Source organism: Pocillopora damicornis, chromosome 2 (assembly GCF_964200805.1).
Source record: "Pocillopora damicornis chromosome 2, jaPocDami1.2, whole genome shotgun sequence".
Taxonomy (NCBI): domain Eukaryota; kingdom Metazoa; phylum Cnidaria; class Anthozoa; order Scleractinia; family Pocilloporidae; genus Pocillopora; species Pocillopora damicornis.
The window spans coordinates 14291659-14312255 of NC_142671.1; the positions used below are offsets into that span (position 1 = coordinate 14291659).

Here is a 20597-nt window from a genome sequence, read left to right on the forward strand (position 1 = left end):
ATATTACTTCTTAAAACAACCCCCAGATGGAACAATAAGTAAACAAAGAAGTGTCTACATCAGTTTTATTCAGTTGACAAAATAAGTAGTAGCTTCACAATGGAAAGTGTTTGTCATATGCAAAATATCTGTATCTAAAATACATTCACTGTGATCTTTGAAAAAACAGAGAAATTTTGAAAAAACCCAACACCTAGCCAAGGGAATCAATCCATGCAACCTGCACACTAAAACTGGAATATCTACAAAATTTGACATTTACTTTAGACTTTCTACTTAAGACTACTTGCTGGCTGAGCACAAAAGATTACATTTTGCAAGGCACAGAGGAATCTCTTTCAAGAGGAAGGGTTTGCTCTCTTGACAATAATAGGACCCACATTGTCCCCAGTTTCCTTGTTGTGTTCATTGTGGCTACCATCACAGTAAGGGAACTGAAAAAATAAGAAGACAAAACAGAGTGAACTGATTGTTGACTTTGATATAAAAGTATAACATGGTGAAAAAATAATAATATCCTAAAACATCTGTGAGAAATACCATGAAAATGATAATACATTTTGTAAGAAAATCCAAATCGAGAAAAATCAGGATGCCTGCACAGAACATGGCAAAGATCTCAAAAATTCATATACTCAAGGAGAAATCACTTTTTGTAAGTAACTTACAACATTACTTGATTAAATGCCACCCTCTGATAAATGCTACCCTTCATTGAACACCAGTGATGGAAGCAAAATTACTAATAAAAGACACTCTCCAGTAAAATAATACTGAAATCCTCAATCAGAAGAATGCAGTTGTTATTTGGGTATTATTGGTGTAACTTATAAGTTGTTTTAAAACCACGCAATCAGAATTCCATCCCAGCAAAAACATATTACATATAATATTCACTGATTAGTAATGTAAATTTTGTATGTGACTTTCAAAATGTGATTTTGAAATCAACACTGTCCTTGACTAAACGCTGCATTGGAAGCCTTGATTTGGTATGTCAAACAATTTTGAGAGCTGATTTACCCCCCGCCCCCACCGATTTCCATGTCCGAGGGAGGGGCCCTATAGATCAAAAGGTTTCGCGTCAGACCTCACTGCCATTTTACCTCTGGTTCTGGTAGAAGTACTAACCTTCTTCGATTTCCAGCAACGGCAACAAACCATTTTGTCTCCTAGGTCTTCAATTTGAAATGTATCAGCAACTTTTTCCTTCTCCTTCTCTACTGTCTTGTTCACCCACTCATGTTCTTTTTTTTTTGGCTTCGATGGAATCAGAGCTGAAACTACGAGGTACACAGCCACAGAGGTTGTCACCACCAATGGTACAAGCTGCACCCATTCACTGCCAGAAAGCTTTAGAAATCCGCCAAATGTGGAAGGGATTGGCAGGGATCTCAAATAATTGGGGAGCTGCACTTTAACTCCGCGAGACACAGCGTCCATTTCGGTTTCAAGAATCACGTGAACGACGTACCGGGTGATTGTTTTGTTGTTCTTTTGTACTCTTTGTTTCTTCGCATCGTTAGCGGCTAGTCAGCAGCTTCTGAAAGTAACGTGTAATACGTCATGTTTGACGATGTTTAAAAGCAGATTTTCATCATGGCGGACGAAAACAACTTGCAAATTCGAAACCAAGAAGCTGCTATAACTAGCAAAAGAGCCAGATTTTTACAATTTATTGGACTTTTTATTCCTCCTTCAGGGTTTTTTGGACAAACTTTGACTCGTGCTGTGATTGTCATTCTCAGCTGGGCAGTTTTATGGTCCATTCTTGGTGCTGAACTTCTACCAGGAGGCAACATCTTCGGAATTTTCAACGTGATAGTGCTTGCCGCTTTAGGTGGCTTTATGACCAGAAAAATCTCTAAAGGCACCTTGCCTTCGCTACTAGGAATGCTTGTTGTTGGATTCATTTTACGTAATGTGCCAGGGATCAATGTAGCGCGCCATATTGACAAGAAATGGTCAGCAACTTTGCGCAGTATGGCGCTTGTTGTAATTCTTACGCGATCAGGTTTGGAACTGGACCCAGGAGCTTTGCGGCGGCTTAAATTCACTGTAATTCGCTTGGCTTTTTGCCCATGTATTGGAGAGGCCATCACGGTGGCTGTTGTTGGTAAACTGTTATTAAACATGCCTTGGCTTTGGGGGTTTCAACTTGGGTAAGTGTCAGCGATATCCGACCGCAAGCGCTAGACGAGCCGCTGCAAATGCCGCTTTTAAGACTAACAGGGTTTTTTTTATATCAAACATTGATTGAAATGAGTGCGGTGCTATCCAGGATAAAGGGGCATGTGATCAATTAGAATACGTACACCATGAGAAACATATTTCAATGTTTAAAATTATTCTAGGAGCAATTTGTTTGATAGAGTTAAACATTTTTACACAATAAGAGATTTTACCTTAGAAAATTTCCTCAAGCTTTTAAATTTAATTTTTCCTCAGTGTCCTATAATTAAATTAAATTAATTTCCTGTACAATTTTGTAAAACCCAATTGGATATCAGAGGGAATTGTGCTCTTCAAATAAAGTATCATAATTGGAGAACCTATCTCCATAGGAAAAGCCCTTTCCATCTTCCAGGCATTGTGCAGACAGTTACATCACATAGACCTTTAACTCCCAAGATCTTACCTTTTTCTCCCCTTGTAACTTGGTTACAAGAATTAGGTGATTGATCAAGATAACAACTTCTACCTGATAAGTGTGAGTATTCTCACTACCTGTTTGCTGGGTGATGTATAGATATTATAGGGAGAAGTTACTTGTTGATCACCTCTGGAAGTTAAAGGGTTAACTACACAATTGGTGCAGAAATGGTTTGGGTGCAATTGAATGACAACACACCTAGTTTGTGGTCTGGTCTCTCAACAGAAGATTAGATAAACTTCAAAAGGATGGTCACTAAGCTCATGTTAAGGTATTTCATGTAGGTTTATTGTTTGCTGATTATGAATTCCTTTCCTTTTCAGGTTTGTTCTTGGTGCAGTCACACCAGCTGTTGTAGTTCCCCAGCTTCTCACTTTGCAGCAGAGAGGTTTTGGTGTTGAACAAGGAATCCCCACTTTAGTTATGGCTGCATCATCATTTGATGATGTCATTGCTATAAGTTTGTTTGGAGTTTTTCTTGGAATTGCATTTTCAGAAGGTTAGTTATAGTGTTCCTACATGTGCTTTGGAAAAGTGTCATCTTTGTTTGTCCTCATTAATAAGTAATTGACACATACCTCTAATGGTGTGTGTTTGGGTAATTAATATTGCTGTAGCTGATGTGTGTGGTTTTACACTGTGGTTAGGAAACATAGTGTTCAACATCTTCAGAGGTCCTATTGAGCTGTTAATGGGTGCTGTATTTGGAAGCTTGGTTGGAATTTTGTGCTGGTTCTTACCAAACAAATATGAGGTAAAGTATTTACACACCAACAAAATGATAGGGGAATGAAGCCAGTTTTTACTGGTCACCTGTAGCTTTCTCCCCACTGTTGATATACCAGAAGTGTTTTTTTATTGAGTGCTCATGATGCTGGATTCAGCTTGATATTCTCAAACTATCATCATGGTTATAGTACTCAGTAACTTCATTTTTCAGGCAATGGGTCATTTTTCAATTTACAAAGAGAAAATTATAGCTTTATTTAAAGAAGATGATAATTGAATTGCAGTTTATATGTCACCATTTACCCACCTATATGTTACATGCGCAATCTTGTTGTGTGTTAATTAATTATACCAAACTATGGCTCCTAAGAAATATTTGCATTATTGTCATTTACATGTCTGTGTACCATTTTTTTTCTACTGTCAGCAAGACAGATCGTGCAACAGATTTGTGATTCTCCTTGGCTGTGCCATGCTCTCAGTCTTTGGCAGTAATATGGCTCAGTTTTCAGGGGCAGGAGCCCTTGGTGTTCTTGTTCTAGCTACAGTAGCATCACATGGTTGGGGAGACATTGAGAAGGTTAGTGAACAGTACACATCAAGCTTTTGTTAGATTTGAAATCAACCATGGCAACATACATGTACACTATCATTCTGGTCTGTTATCTTTGTTAAGTTATCCGCAAACTGCTAGCAGGAGTCACCAGATAACTCGATTTTTATTTCTCTATTCTAGCATAAGACTCTACAAGATCTCAACAGAACTAACCACGTAACTCTCAATCAATGTCTTATTATCAATTGTTCATGCTGTATCTAGCCTCTAGTGATCACGTGTAATTGTAACATAACACAACAATCTTAATTTTATTATCACATAGCATTATGTTTAATTCAGTTAAAGGAGTTGCTCTCTAGCTCACAAATCTTAATTTTATTTAATACAGTTTGGTGCTTTCTCATGCTCAAAGTGCAAAAAGTTTCAGTCATAATTGCAAAATTTTGTGGGCTCAACCAAATTTCATCAGCCAATGGGCGTTAAAATGAATCAAGCAGTGTACAGCGTATAATAATATTATAAACAGTTGCACTCAGTTGAATATATAACTAAGAAGTATACATGTATGTAACTATTGGTTTGCAATTGTGCCATGCTTGCTCTAAATGATGATAGCCTCACCTGTCTGTATATAAATTTTAAGTATTAATTTGTGTGTTTGGGAAGGTAAAAAGCATTTGTTACAACAAACTGTTTTTCCAGGCTCCAATTGCTGATGCTATGGCTGTAGTTTGGGAATTCTTTCAGCCTCTGCTGTTTGGTTTAATTGGTGCAGAAGTCAGTATTGAATACATGGATAGCACACTTATTGGTAGGTCTTAGGAACATGATTTTGTGAATAATGTCCAAGTTTTAATAATACTCACTGTCTGATGCCACCATCCAACGTTGCACTTCTTTTCTCTGCTTCTTCCACAATCACTCAGATAAATTCTCCAGAAGCATATCAGATTTGATTTGATAATAATGTGACCATGCAAAGAGTGTAAGATTAATAGTTTGTAACTCATGACAGTTTTTCAGTAAGAATTTATAGTGTGGGGTGTCATGCACCCAGTGCAGCGGACATGGGTTGTTGTGCACTGGAGTTCGGGGAGTGTCAACCACAGTGTAGGTATCAACAACACAAGTTGATTCAACAAGATATAATGCTATCACCTGAATATCATACACATGCATGAAATTAAAAGGGGAAACTGCAATGTACAAGATTAAAAAATTGGCTGAGGCTAATCACAAAATAAGTGAAATTGAAACGAAAATTAGATTAAATACAATAGGCTGGAACTTACGTCTGATCCTGTCTTTAAGGGCTTAGAGAAACTGCAACATTATGTAACTGGAACTTAATCTTATGTAAAAAGAAAGTCTGATCTAACTCCATTGATCTCCTTACTCCAACTACCTTGATAATTAATGGGCGTACCATTATAAAGGTATAATTCAGGTGTACAATTGTAAACTGGTTTATCAGGAATGCTAGCCAAGTAATTAATTCAAACTGTGAACAATAGTATACTGTATCTAGAAAATAGGGGCATAAACTTGACAAGAAAACAAAGCAGAACTTCTTTTACTTTAAATCAAAGCAAAGACTTGACAAGAAAACAAAACAGAACTTTTTCTACTTTAAATCAAAACAAAGGTGTCTTCTTCAAATGTTTATTACATGGGAGGTGTGCTTTAATAAGCAGTCTCTCTGCAACCTCTTGGTCTCACATCCCTAACATTTGATCATGAATTGTGAACAATTTTCCTTAGTTGACTTCTTGTTTGATGTTTGTTTCAGGAAAAGCATTTGGTTTACTCACCATAGCAATGATAGTTAGACTGATTGTAACATTCTTTGTTGTATCTGGAAACAATCTCAGCATAAGGGACAAGATTTTTGTTGCTATAGCTTGGTCTCCAAAAGCAACTGTGCAGGTACATTGTAAACTTTAAGGGAATAATTTGTAAAAAGTAATTTGTTCTTCCTAGAGTCAAATTTAACACCAGCTCTTTAACATGCACCAGTGACAGAATTCCTTGACATGTCTTCTTTCAAGGCTGCCATTGGCTCAGTATCACTGGATATTGCTAGGGAACGAGGTTTCACAGGATACCATCAAGAGGAACTTGGAATTCAGGTAAATTTTGGTTATTTTCCAGTACTGGGTAACAATAGCGAACCTAATTGAAGTTGTCAGTATTATAGCCTAGCCTTCATCTTTCTTCTTCATACCAATTAATATAATGAGGCTTTTTCTCTCCCTTTTAACTGCTTTGGCAGAATTGTCAGTCCATGGCTCATACTTTCTCTTTCACAGTCAAGAGAAAAACTGAGTGATTGGGCAAAATTGCATGGTCTAGTTTTGTAAATCTTCATTACAACAGAATTTAAACTGGTCAAGTGTACTTTATCCTTAGCAGCTTTTTTTAACTGCTCTGTAGATCTTAACCATAGCTGTGCTGTCCATTCTCCTCACTGCTCCAACTGGCGCAGTGGGAATTGCCATTTCTGGCCCTCGATTGTTACGCAGTGCGGTAGAAACACAAGAGATTGGGAGCAAAAGAGAAGTGGAACCAATTCTTGAGGGACAGGGTGCAGGGTTTGAAGAAATGAATACTAATGTGTAATGTGGCTTTACATTGATCAGTACGGAGAAAAAAAAGAGCTAAGAAACAATTATAGTAATGGAAGAGAGAAACAAACAATGGGAGAGAGAGAGAGGAAAAGGGCTGTTTTTTTGCCACATTGTGGTCTGGTCCTTCTACTCAAAGAACAAAAGGAAAGGTTGGGTATTTATGACTATGTCAATCCTTGGTCTGTATCAATTGTTTGATAATTTTGATCAAAGAGAGTCTGGCATCATTGTGACAGCTTATCCCAAGGGCCTGATGCAATACATGGGACTGGGACTGAGAAGGACAGATTGGTATCACTGGCAATCTCTTATTAAAAGAAAAAATTGTTATTGGGATGTGGACAAAAAAAGGCTGGGAAATGGAATTTGTGCAATATTTTGACCAAGAAATGACATTTATTTGCCCCACCCATCTTCCCTTCCTTAAAAACACCTTATCTCCAGTTATTTTAATGGTGGTTAGAAATTGAGAGAGTGACTGACCCTTATGAAATCTTTATTTTTAGTATTTATTCATCATATATTTAAAGTTCCATTGTTGTATAAAGATATCTACATGGTTTACAAGAGATGTCACAAAACTTGAACATGAAGTCTGCATTCAGAACAAGAATGCCGTTCATTCTTATTGTTTTTCTCTGCAGTCCCCTTGATTCAAATCTGCTCATGAATAATAAATCTTGAAGCTTTTAAGTTCTTAATTTTACCTCCAATAAAAGTGCGATTTCTTTAACCATCACGTTCCACATCAGAGTTCTTTTATTATCACAGCACTCATTGATTGCAGGAGGATTGTCATGGAAGAAAACGTTAAAACTGTTTTCTTTTACATAATATAGGGCACCATGTAATTTCCGAGATTGGTTCTTGACCTAGATTCAGTGCAACCCCCATTGAAACTTTCCCTCCTCAGAGGGGGAGGAAAGGGAGTTTGATATATTTGTAAAGTGTTCTCAGTTGGGCAACAACTGAATCCCGAAAGTCCTCAAATTTGACTTCTTTATGTCTTCCCATTCCCCCTAGCCAGGTAGCCTACGTGTAAAGACTTCGACATTGTCCTTTGAGACAATTACAGACCATTACAAGATGTAGCAACTGATGATGGGGGTCTATTATTATCTTACCCTACCAAATTGAGAAATCCTCCATCCAAAGTGAAAACTTTTTTTTTCGCCGTTGTCGCAAACTATTAGGTTGTTGTACTTGTCAATGGCAAGATCAGTAGAGTTTTTTAGTTTGCTCATCGCTGGATCTTTTAGAGCCAATATCGTAGAAGAAATCACCGTCATTGTTGAACACTGTAAAAGTTACTGAAGTGGGTTTGTCGTTATGTTTTTCAAAGTCATACTCTTTGATTAATTTTCCATTAGAACTGAAGAGCTGTACTCTATAATGGTTAGAGTCTGTAACTGTAACAGCCTCGGTGACATTACTGACTGCCATACTTGATTGAACCTCTGGTACCCGAACTGGTAGGCTGACTCATACCAGTGTGGAGGCCCTTGGACACACTAAGGGCTGCTAGATAGTGGTTAACCGTTCAATGTGATTCCTGTGCAATATTCCTTTGCTCTACCAAAAATATGTCACAGAATATTGATCTTTTTTTTTGTCCTTCATAGTCACGTTTGACGCTATTTCTCCCTAAACTTCATCCTCGATTATAACTTCCTCTTGAACATGTTTAACTGTAATGTTTACACTGTAAGACAAAGTGTAAACATTGGGCAACTGCGAGTTACGCATAACCGCCGAAGAAATCGCACGCGAGAACGTCACATGATATCGTCTCGCGATATCTGGAAAGGTTTCTTCTTTGAGAGAGTTTGGTGTACTTTTTCGTTCTTATTTCTTAAACAGATTTCGGCGTCACCTGAGTGTTGGCTTCGTAGTTATTTTAAACTCAATACGTAATCTAACAGAAACCGTTTATTATGCAGGCTCGGCGAGCACGCATCCTGTGTACCACCTCTGTTGATTAACCACAATTCGGTGCAAGGTAGTAGGTGTTATCTATACGTTAGTCAATCGAATTATCCGACCAGAAGTCCTGGTATTCGAAATTCATTTCATGAATCACTAAGAAAAAAGGATGCCCTTGTGTCTTGAGGTGACTATTGGGTACAACTTCCCTGTGCTCGGAGCGCTCAACAGCACTAAACTCCGACAGAGAGGACAATTACGTATATCTCTAACACTTGTTAGGCATTGGTCCAATCCAAAGTATTTTAGAAACTGATAGCATGTTCACGAGTGTGTAATTTGCCGTTTTCTATTTCTGATGGGAAATCTTAAAACAATCGTAGTAACACAGTTTTTCAGCAAGTTTTGAACTTTTTTTACCAGAAGTCAATTGATATTCAAGTACGTATGGAATTACCAGTAGACGTTATAAAACTTTGTTATTGTTGTTGTTGTTTTTTTTTTTAACCTAAAGTTTTAGTGAGTAAAGTGCGGCACGCTATTGTTTTTATTTTGATGATGACGACGATGTTATTACCGTCACTTTTCCTTTAGGTGTCAAAAGCAGCTGGCTCCGGCTGTGCGAAGGATGGATAACGCTATTCACCTGATAAATCTCCATCTATCTAGTACGTTTTAATAACTCCTATCCGCTGGATAGCTGTTTATTCGTTGGATAGCGCTATCCTCCCTTTGAACAACTCGCCCCAAGTCTGATCTCGTTCCGCAGTGAAAGTAACTGATAATTCATTTAAAATTTAGTAAATCAGGCTATTGCGAATTAAATTAATAAATAAATTAAATTTTATTGCTTTTAAATCGACTTTAAATAAAAAGATAATTTTTTTTGCACAAGAAATTTCTAAAAAACATAAGATGAAAACCTATTAATTGAATTAAATTAAAGCAAGAACAATGATTGAACAATGAAAAGAGCCTTGAATAGAGCGGATCTGGCCTTTTGACAGAGTAGAGTACCACGAAAAGGAAATGATCACTTAACAACGCCATGAACAAAGATCGTGAAGGAAATCAAGGTTTTAAGCGTGTCTTATTAAACGTCTTCAGTTCTTCAGGGGCATCTTTGAAAAGCCCTTAAGATCGTCAAAATTTACTACAGTGAGAGCATGTTGAATGGGTCGCGGTCAATCACAGAGCCACAAGTCGGACATCTGGCAGCGATGTGTGATGAAATCTTACGCACGCGTGGTGAGGAAGGTCTTGATGATGCGTCGGATAAATTATTACAGTCGTCAAATGGTTCCATAACGTTCATTTTCGTTGGAAGGTTGGGAACTATCCCTTTGGACTTGAAAAATGTCACAATTTGTTGTGAAATGTTTGCAAATACATCTCGCGCCTGAAAAACGAAATTCAGAGACGATATCAAAAGCAAACAACGATTTTTCTTGATAAACCCATCATAATAGAGATAAAATCACTGGAACTGATTTTTCAAATAATTTTCTTCCCCTTACTCAAAATTTACGCACACTTAATGCGCACTTAATTTTTACCTTCATGTCCTTCAAAGTTGGCGTCTCGATTCATCTTTGCTTTTTACTTTAACATCTTGAATCAAAGTGACGTTTACGAAAGACTGCACCTCTTTAATTGTAGACAACTGTTTTCCGTTTAAGTTAGATCAAATAAGAACTCGAGCAGCCTTTTGAAACATCAGACCAACCAGAGCTGATGATTTCTTTTCATTACTCTCTTATCTTCAGACTCTTTCTAAGCAATCCATTACTTGATTTTTGATGTCGCTCTCTTTACCTTAGACACTCACTTTTTCGATATAGCTATAGTGCGTTGTGCTAAAACATCGCAAACCCTTCAAATGAAAGAGGTCTTACCATTGAATCATTGACTCCTGGATTTGCAGCGTGTCTTCTTAGAGACAAAAAGTCCGTGTTTATGCGACTCGCTGTCTTTCCTCCTTTAGATCTTAGCTGTCTTCTATTTCTTGAAAAAAGTTCATTCTAATGATAAAAGGAAGAATATAGAAGAGTCATCAACAGTAAAGACAAACTTCAACCATACTTCTCATTGACCTCATTCTGAACGCCTTCTTTTTGCTCTCTTTAGCAGTTCATCTCTTTGAATGAAGCTAGTCACACTCCTATAAGCAGTATTCAAAATTTTTCCCAAGAAAACTCTTACAAGATGAAAGAATAATCTGGTAGAATTTCTTACCATTAATCTAAAGTCTGCGGGCCCAACGCCTACAACAACTAAAGAGAGAGGCGACCGTTCCACATCAACTAACACGTCTATCAAATGGTCTACGTCATTGACGATGCCGTCAACAATAACAAGTCCTATTGTGTAATGCTGAGAACACTGGGATACTTCTTTCTCGGCGTATGCCGCTATCCCTTGGATGATGGGCGCAAGATGGGTGGGTCCGCCCAACTTGACGTCTTCCAGTCTTTTCCAGTAGGCGTCAACAACAGCCTGACACAAGGAAGAGAGATAACTCCGTGATTAATGTGTATGTTGATATTGGCACAGGTACAATCTGAAATCCTATCTGGCTGACTGACTGGTTGGATGACTGAGCTGATAAGCTAAATGATTCTCTCACTGACACATTTATTGACTGACGTTTTGGGCGAGGGAATGACTGACTGTTGACTGGCTGATCAGTCAGTGACTAATTGACTGACTCACTCACCTTCCTGGTTACCGGTAAACTGACTGGCCGCCTTGACTGCACTGATTGATAGGCTGACTGATTGACTGGCGGACTTAATGACTGACTGATGGCTGACTGAATGAATGACTGATGGTCTGACCGCCCGACTGCCAGATTGACTAAGTGAACGACAGAGTAACTGACTGACTAGACATCACACACGAATTAAGGAGTAAATCAACTGAAAGACTGATGGACGGACGGAATGACTGAGTAATTAACTAGCTGACTGACTGAATGAATGAGGCTGTAACGAGTATAATGAGAAACCGAACAGTAAAAATTCATATTAGTACCTCTACATTCTCCAGCTCAGATTTTCCTGTTTCACTATCAAGAGCAAACATATAAGGTAGTGCTCCTGTTGAGCAGGCCTGGGCTCCAAATCCATACGCTGCAATTTTCTTATCTTTCTCAAAGCTTGATAAAACCTTCCCTATTGACTTCAAGGTCTGAGAATACTCATTCTAAATGAACCACAGATTGAAATCTTATGTCATTACGAAATATTTACTGATCCATCCTCATTTGGGCAAAGGTCCCCACCCTTAGTAAGTGGAGACGAGCGGAAAAGAGGGCAAGAGACTGGCTTGCGTGGCTGGCGGGTTTGTGCGCACTAAAGCAATAATGAGCAGCTAACGCACGTGAGACTTGGGACAGAAGAAAGATTTATAAAGACTGCCAGTGGTTTCTCTCCTCTCCTGCTCTAGCCACTTTTCACTTAGGGCACACAAAACTGTAAGTCTGATTCAAAAGAGCCACACAGGCTAACGATAGACACTCAGTGGTAGTGTGCCATTTTTTACTCGTAAGAGAACCCGGAGAAGTTTTTCTCTAAGGTATGGGCGGCAAAGAAACCATGGAAAAGTACCACAGAGTACTTTTACACAGCACAGAGTGGCTTTATTATGGGAATCTTTGGAGCCACAACAGGGACTGATTACTCATTTAAAAAATATCCGGGATAAGTAATTAAAGCAATAGCTAAGTGGAATAGGAAGGCAAAGGGCACATTTCAATCACTATCAGGAAAAAAAGTGATTACGCACGATAGCAACAACAACGTGGCATGTTCTTAAGATTCAAGTATAGGACTTCCTTCTTGGGAAATCATGTCTATTCTCTCGATCATGGGAAAAGATGTTTGATAAGATTCGGTAAATATCGAGAACTCTCACTTTCTCGGCAAGAAAGACATAAACACTGTATGCATGTTGCATAAACCCAAAGTGACATTATTTTGATAGGAAGACAAACAATACCATTCGTAACACTTTACGTTCTGTTCGTCACCAAAAAAAAGCATCTACCTTTGATGCACAATCCTTAACTTAGGAGTTACTATGAATCCCCTTACAAGCGTCATCTTCTCACCTTCTCCTCGTCCATCGTATGCAGGGAATCCTGGGTCAAAGGCGGACCGTTGGAAATGGTGAAATCAATGGCGCATACCATTCTGATGACGCAATTTCCTCTGACGTAATCAATAAGACTAAATTGTTTATCCACGTAGCAGTGTAGAATACGAAGAATCCCAGAGTTTGAATAGCGTTTATTTTTAATCTGCTTCTTTGGATTCACTATATCCACTTGTTTGACTGCTCTGTGGAGAGAACCAAATAATGGAAAAGTCAATTTTAATGATGTTAACCCTTGCGGGGAAGACGCGCGTGGAGTCGCGTTCTTTACGCGCGTAGTTCCTCTTGTAACGCTCCTCAGCAATATCAACAAAAATCAAACTGAAATAGTTTTCTTAGAGGATAAACGATTGCGTTATCATTTCTTGAATACAGCTTTATCTCCACATATTGCTAATAAGTCCTTTACGCTGAAAAAATTCCACATAACCTTAACAACCGGTACCTTTTGAAGCAAAACTTAGTTTGTGCACTAATTTGACATAAGCTTCAATTTTTGTTACGGGATACTTGTTCTAAACACTGTTTGTTTACTGTAACTAACTGACATATGTTTATGAAATACTGCGAAGATAAACTATCCCGAGGAGAGAGCAACTGTCAACGATCTCAAACCAGAGTCAACGATTGCATAAGTAACCCATAAGTCTGTCGTATCTCTACCCTTGACCGAGTGAAGCTTCTTTGAAGCTGAGAGAGGGTAGAAGTGCTATTGGTGGTGGGGGACAGTGTTAGTTCAGCTAAGGAGTGGGTTTACCAGCCAGGTATTGAGCACTTACTTTTGTATTTTGTTTTTCTTTTAACATTCGCACATTATTTCATACCCTACCTCTTAAGAAGTAAATTCAATGGTAACTTGGCTTCCCCCACCAGGGTGTGGTTACCAGTGTTAGAGAAATGCCAACACGTTAGCACAAGCTGTCCATCAATGTTTTCATTACACAACTTCTGTAAACTAATATCCAACGGCGCCCACCTGAAAAAAATAGTGGTCAATACTGATCATGTGCACGTAGAGAGTAAACCAGAGTAGACGTTAAGAAAGTTTCTTGGGCGCAAAAGAAAATTTGAAACAACAACGAAGTGATTAACAATGTCGTGATAAACGCCTACAATAATTTGTCTCTTAATTACCAAGTTACCCGTCCATCTACAATGAATTTCAACGGTAGGATTGATGCTTTTTAGATTAAGTTATAACAAAAAAAAACCTCGCTGCAGAATGTTGTTAGTAACCCAATAACAGCGCCCTTTTTCACACTTCAGATTGCTGTTTAACTCTTCTAAAATAACCGCGAAAGCGGAGAAGCCGGGTCCTATTAACACGACCCCCCCCCCCCCCCCCCAGCCCTTAGCAGGTAACCCTTGTCGTAACCCAGGCCGACATATGGATTAATTCTCGCCCAAACGCTAACTTGGGTCAGTACTTTTACTCGCACAACCATGCTTGCTACATCTTTTGTTTTGTTTTCGTTTTTAATTTGTTCTGTTTGTTTTATGTTTTCACTTCACCATTCCGTTTTTAGCTAGATTTCTTCACCACCTTACAAGCCATTATCATTGGTTTTTCATCGTCAGAGAGACCGACCTGGTTCAGTCTCTAGGTAAACAAATTGCATGTGCACCAGATTATGACCAACCACACTTGTTTAAAGTGTTCATATTTGGCTCTCTTTGCGGCGATTCATTCCGAGCTACGAAATAAGCCCGGGCTTCTATAAAAAGGCCATTAGTGTGGCCACCTTTATATCAGTTTTCTAAGATAATTTTGTCTTTACTTGAAGAATGAAGATCACAGCTCTGGGCCTCACTTCCCACCCATAGAGAAACGCCACTTATCTTTGATGGTGGATTTTCTTTGTAATTGCCATACACGAGGTCGGGTAGCACAAATGATTCTCGTTTAGCAGACGAAGGTTTCATAACTTAGCATAGAGCGACTAGGAGTATACTCTCTGCTCCTGGAATGAAGTTCATCGCTCATACCCAGCCCCCAATCAGCTTTCGGGTTCCTTCGACAATGAGTGAGCTTTGGGCCAACGATGCAAGTACGCAGGAAGGAATGAGATGAATTCACGAAAAAATGCACCATGAATCTACTTACTTGGGACACGCTGTCCTTGTAACCACTTCAGATCTATAAACTGGGTGATGATGATTACTCCTTGGAAGAAGTCGATTAACCTCAAAAAACGAATCACATTTTCCTAAAAGGCCTTTCTTCTCCAGATTTGTGGCGCCAAAATGAAGTCTAACATTTGTTTTATCATCTCTCACATCGTCCACGTAAATGTGAATATAACCACGTGACTTGACGTCTCCTGGCACTCTCAGTGTTCTTATCAACGTACCACAACTTGATTCTAACAATGTGTCGAGCTCGATTTCAATCGAGCCCACAAAATCGTGTTTACGGAGATCTTTGGATGTAAAGTTGGCCAAGTCGAACACTGAAAACCTTAACCTTGGATAAACCGTAGAGTTGGCCTCAATGATAAATGTTTCTACAAACTACAAGAAAAATAGAGATAATATTAAAACATGCTACAAATGAGATAAAAAATACAATCTTCGAAGATCTTGCTATTAATTAATAAAGATACAAAACTTGAAACAAAAGAAATATAATAAATAAAACGTCATTTATTGTTATCTCTCCATGAAAACGGTTTTCAGGTGAAAGAACATCGTTTTTTAAGACTTAGTTCGGTTTGTTCAATTTCACGTTCTTTGATCTCGTCCGTTATTTGTATTTTTTTTGTTGTTGTTGTTTTTTTGTTTTTACACTCTTGACGGTGGAAGAGGACAGATCTCGGCCGGATTATTGTGGTATTGAGATTGAAGTACACCCGTTAAAAACTTTAGAGAGCAATATCCAAGAAAGGGGGGGACAAAGGAATGATAGAGGGTATAGGTATTGGCAAAACGGAGTGAATTCGTATCCGCAAGTTTTCTTAATAGTCAAATTTTCGAGTCAATTTTGTTTGACAAGATTTCCACTTAAAAGTTGTGTTTGGTGGTGAGGATAAAAACTGCTTTAGCCTGTCAAACTCCCGTGTTCAGTAAAAAATTGTCGCAGACGAAATTTGCTTGCTTGAATGACTTGAAAAAATAAGTCGACAAGGAAACTTAAACGGAAAAATCTTCTCCAGCAAATCAGTTTCTTGACAAGTGTATTAGACTTGAATTTTTCCTTTAAGAGTGAAGTTTCCAAGGAAATGTTGCTTATTTGAATACGGCTTTACATTGTCGGAGAGTTTACTAATGTCGAACGATATGAATGACAGAGCGGAAACAACTATTGGTGGGTTTTCTCTAGAACGGAACGAAAGATATTTTCCCCAGCTTATCATTATTTACTAGTTAAAATAATGACTTAGATTTAGAGAGAACATCGTAGATATGTAAAATAAACGTAAAAAACTCGGAACCTAAATGCAAGTCATGGCCTGCCAACAGTTTGGACAAAGCAACTTATAATTACCTCCACCTGAGAGCTATTTACATAATACAGTATACATTAATAACTTCGAAATGAAGACCCCAAAATATGGCTTCAAAGGGAGGATTATCCTCTCCCAATCGCATGCATTGATGAAAATCTAAGAGCGCCGACAGTTTAACATTCAAAATGAAAGGATTCCTACTCTTGGCGGTGTTTAATCCTGAGTGGAGAGCGATAGGTACCAAATAAACGCGTTTAACTGCGTAAAAAGTAATGAATAAAAGAGAATTTAAACTACATGACTACATCTCACAGTTCGCTTTTCTTTTTGCGTTATTTTTTAAAAATTAAAAAAGTACATTTTGGCGATCAAAAGGAACAGAGTTTTTAATTAACTAGAGGGATAAAGGTGAGTTCTTTTGATATTCAGTAATCATCTTTTCTTGAGAGCCGACCTACGCTAATTAACTGGATGATAAATCTCACATTTTTCTTGGAAAACCACTGCGACCGCATAATAACTGTAGAAGGTTAACTTGCTCGAAAATTCATATCGTCATTCGATGTGATCGGGATGAAAATAACAAACATCTAAAACTGAATATGATGACGAAAAAAAAACTGTTTCTTATCATGCGCGCAAGGGGCTTTTTTGTTTTCGCTTCTTATATAAATATATTGGTGGCAGGTTCTTTTTTCTTTTTTGATGTCTTATTCAACCTCTCACTAACTTAGCATGTTATTCAGTCACTTATCGCCCCATTAAGACAAAATAGAAGCATAAAGGTAAATAAAAGTCAAACAGATTTTTTTCTTTTTCGCCCTGAGCATGCTAACGAAGTACTGCAAATTGATAACTCGATAATTAATATCATATTGCGGACCGTATACCTTTGGATGAGACATGTTTGGTATGGATTCTGTCCGTCCGTATTCCATCCATTGCCCGAGTCTTTTCGCATACAGCACACACATGGGGTCTGTTCTCGAGAAGGTGTCCAGTTGTACGAGGTCTGTACACTCAATAAATAACTCCACTTTGCGCTTGTTTTGAAAAGCGTTCGTCTGCAGCGTGACGTGACCATTCTGTACAAGTTTGGATTGTAAACTGCTATGGATATTATCTTCAGAAGCGATTTTGTTCCTAAAGGACGGCATTGCTTTTCTCTCCGCCATTCTGTAAAAAAATGGGTTTCTATCATCATAAGTCTTGATAGGAAGACCGCTTAACTTTTTTGCAAATTAGATCCAAAATCTAACAACTGAAAAAGCAGACACTAAACACTGAGTCATCGATCGTCAATGTTGGCCTTTGAATCATAATTTTGGAAATATATTCAAAGAGCTTTTAGATATGTGATATCGTACCTGTTGGAGGTACCTGCTAGCAATTTGACTAGCCTCCGCGTTATTCAGCCAGAACAAATGAATCAACAATTTCCTCCAAATTTTTTTAAATGTCAGTACGGACTCCAAACTGATTAATTGATCTCTTGTTGAGTCAAACTCTCTTTGAAATGAATCTCCGGCCTTCAACTCGAAAAACAATAAAATGTCAATTCGTTGACTTCAGTTTCTGTTCATTTTAAAGTCGCAAAATAAATAAATTTACTTTTTCTTTCACCGCAATGCAAATGGTCTTTGTTCACCTTTTTTTTTTTCATGCTTCATGACTTTGTCGCCGTCATAATAAACTCTTGGCGAAAGTAATTATTTGATAAGAAAAAGGAAAACAATGAACAATTTTAACTCGAGCAACTTAAACCTCATTGGTTCTCATTGTTTGTTACACGGCCTGAAATCAATCGTACAAAATGCAAATTTCGATGAAACTTTCCTGCGAGGTATTGATCATTAGCACCTCGCATGAATCGAGATTACCCTTCAGTCTGTGTAAATAAATCACGACACATCACTCTGTCTTCCCTCCTCTTGTGAATTATCAATGGTTCAAAAGACTGTGAGGTATGCTTGCTAGTCTTCTACTTATTACCAAACATCCCGAAGAATATAATGTTAACTTAGCATTCTCCACAGTGAGGGCTTCTTCAAAGCACCCGAGAAATCAAGAAATGATGAAATTGCAGTCGTTTTTGTTGTATTTTAGAGTCAACCAAGCTAAGTTCGATGGCCCTCTAACTTATGACAACAGTTCGAATGACTGAAACTCGGCGTGTTTAAAGGAAAAACACCTACCCCTGTTAGAAAATTAGAGTAAGGAACTCATCTTCTTTCCAATTCCAGTTCATGGCCGATAAATGTCAAAATGAACCCGCTAACCTCTGCTCTGCCGTCTTCACATGACGCACTTTCCAACTGTGCTTTGGTGTTGCGTGACAAACACTGCTGTCGTTAAGGACATAATTATGTCCCAAAGTTCATTACGTGACGTACTTGTTGATGTCCCAGAGGCCCTGAATGTCGGTTTCCTGATTGAAAGGTTTCAGCGAGTTTATCACGATCAGTTCCCTGATGACTGTGTTGTCCAACTTCGATCAGTGGACGTGTTTTTTAGTGTATTGACTTTGCCATGGACCTACACTTTAAGTTCGTGTGATGGTTTTGGCAGTCAAAGATGCCGGATCATTTGATCGGCAGCATTAAGTACGTTGTTGTTCATATGTGATATTCTTGTGGACATTTGTTCGTTATTGTTCTGACAACAAATATTTAATCCCCTGAGTTAAGTTGGCCGGCATAACCATTCATGCTTCAAATAGTGAATAAATTAACGTGTACCGTAAAGTTCGCGGTCACTCGATCAAAGATACTCAGAGTAAGAATCGATCATAGTCGATCAGTCAGTCAGAGTCGGGATGGTTTAAGAGGGAAGCGAATTTTTTGTATCAGAGACCAGAGATTGAAAAAAGGACTGGTCGAGTGTCCTCGGTACATTTTATTTGAATGTGGAGTGTTGTTGAATGTTTTCTAGCTGTGTAAATATTGGAAAAAAACAACTATTTTAGGTCACAAGAACTTTACAGTACACATAGGTCCCAGGCGCACTAGGCTGACAAAATTTGTTTTGATCCACCAAGAATCTCGGTAAATTTGTCGCCGCTAAATTTTCAATTTGCCAATCGTGGGCGCAGTGAAAAACAGCAAAATGTTTTTTTACTACCAAGTGCCAATCACATGGATATATAAATTGAGCAGTACTTTAGACCTAGAAATACAGCTTAAATGTAAACTTGAGAGTCATAATAGTTGCATTCTGAGTATCCTGAATTCTGATCGTCACACAGCATCCTGAGGTACAAATCTTCTTTCCTCACCGTTTGATTGCCGCGTAAATATTAAATATTTTAACGACGTTCTGCTTGATAGCCTGTGTACAGCCGCCCCCCCCCCCCCCTCATCCTCCAAAAGGAAATCGTAGGGGAAAGGCTGTACACAGGTTATCTGCTTGAAAGTTCACAAAATAAACAAAAATTTCTCCCACTACGCTTTTGCCCTCAGCACGCTACTGATAGACCCAAGTACCAGGTTTACCCGTGCGATGGAGAACACCCCCAGCTAGCAAAATGTTTTTGATGGAGGGGATTCGTCTCGGTAACGATCGCTAGATTTTACAGGGACAAAGCTATCAGTCAGTGTGGGGTTCCCTGAAAATATTTAGGGGAATAGGGTGGGTTAGTAAACTAGTTTACTACTCATCGACTGCTTGTTCTGCCCCCCCCCTCCCACCCTTCGAAGGGAAGTTGGACTCCCCTTCTCCCCGGGCCAAGTGAGGCACCAAAAGCAGAGAGGCTCAGTCAAGGCATATATCAGCATAATTTACGTGGACAGGGACAAATTCCATAGGAGTGGGATGCTTTTCCTGGAATTACTAGTAGCAGAAGCACTGGGTTTTATATATTAAGTTGCTGCTTGAATTTCCGGCCGGTAGTTTTCTTCTTAGAAGCAATGCTCTATATTGTTGCTTTTGATAGCAGTTGATCAAATTGTTACGTTAGTATCTCGTGTATCTTTGATCATAGTTGATCAGATTCCTTAGTTAGTATCTCGAGCATCTTTTGACTGTAGTTGATCAGATTGTTACGTTAGTATCTCGCGAATCTTTAGATTGTAGTTGATTGTTACATTAATATCTCGCGCATCTTTTGATATCAGTTGGTCAGATTGTTACCTTGGTATCTCGCGCAACTTTAGATAATGATTGATAGGATTCTTTCATTAGTATCTCGCGCATCTTTAGATAATAATTGATCAGATTGTTACGTTAGTATCTCGAACATCTTTTGATTGTAGTTGATCGGTCCGTAATCAAAAGAGTGATTAACAAAATCAGACGACCGCGAAGCAGGTGTCCTATTTGTTAATTAGGAGTATGATTACCAACAGAATTCAACGACACGAAGTCCTGTTACCATTAATAAAAACTATGACATAATTTGAGATAAAAACTAGACATAGGTTATACGTTTTCAGAAAAAAAAAAACAGGTAACTCAGGGAAATTTGAGACAACAGTTCACGCACAGGACGCGTTCTGTCAACTTGCACA

At 38.5% G+C, this 20597-nt stretch overlaps 3 protein-coding genes across 5 annotated transcripts; 1 reads left to right on the plus strand and 2 right to left on the minus strand.

Annotated features, from left to right (window-relative positions):
* Positions 1-51: 51 nt before the first annotated feature.
* On the minus strand, positions 52-1516 carry LOC113677820 (CDGSH iron-sulfur domain-containing protein 2 homolog A). The gene is made up of 2 exons (XM_027194660.2): positions 1132-1516; positions 52-434 (listed from the first exon to the last, which is right to left on the minus strand). The coding sequence occupies exons 1-2, from the start codon at positions 1441-1443 to the stop codon at positions 339-341; spliced, it is 408 nt and encodes a 135-aa protein (XP_027050461.1). The 5' UTR covers positions 1444-1516; the 3' UTR covers positions 52-338.
* Positions 1517-1527: 11 nt separating this feature from the next.
* LOC113677817 (sodium/hydrogen exchanger 9B2) lies at positions 1528-7273 on the plus strand. Its single transcript, XM_027194656.2, has 8 exons — positions 1528-2162; positions 2977-3152; positions 3301-3407; positions 3810-3962; positions 4644-4752; positions 5731-5867; positions 5990-6070; positions 6375-7273. Exons 1-8 carry the CDS (start codon positions 1600-1602, stop codon positions 6558-6560), a joined length of 1512 nt encoding a protein of 503 aa, XP_027050457.2. The 5' UTR covers positions 1528-1599; the 3' UTR covers positions 6561-7273.
* Positions 7274-8882: 1609 nt separating this feature from the next.
* Positions 8883-18609, minus strand: LOC113677821 (copine-1). Of its 3 annotated transcripts, none has more exons than XM_089197732.1 (9): positions 18288-18609; positions 16983-17268; positions 14751-15157; positions 13476-13622; positions 12603-12831; positions 11525-11695; positions 10727-10987; positions 10387-10512; positions 8883-9890 (listed from the first exon to the last, which is right to left on the minus strand). In XM_089197732.1, the coding sequence occupies exons 2-9, from the start codon at positions 17265-17267 to the stop codon at positions 9645-9647; spliced, it is 1872 nt and encodes a 623-aa protein (XP_089053858.1). In that variant the 5' UTR covers position 17268; positions 18288-18609; the 3' UTR covers positions 8883-9644. The 3 variants fall into 3 exon arrangements, with proteins under 3 accessions (XP_089053858.1, XP_089053860.1, XP_089053859.1); XM_089197734.1 differs by having other exon boundaries at positions 18372-18503; XM_089197733.1 differs by having other exon boundaries at positions 17460-18359.
* Between the last annotated feature and the right edge of the window lie 1988 nt (positions 18610-20597).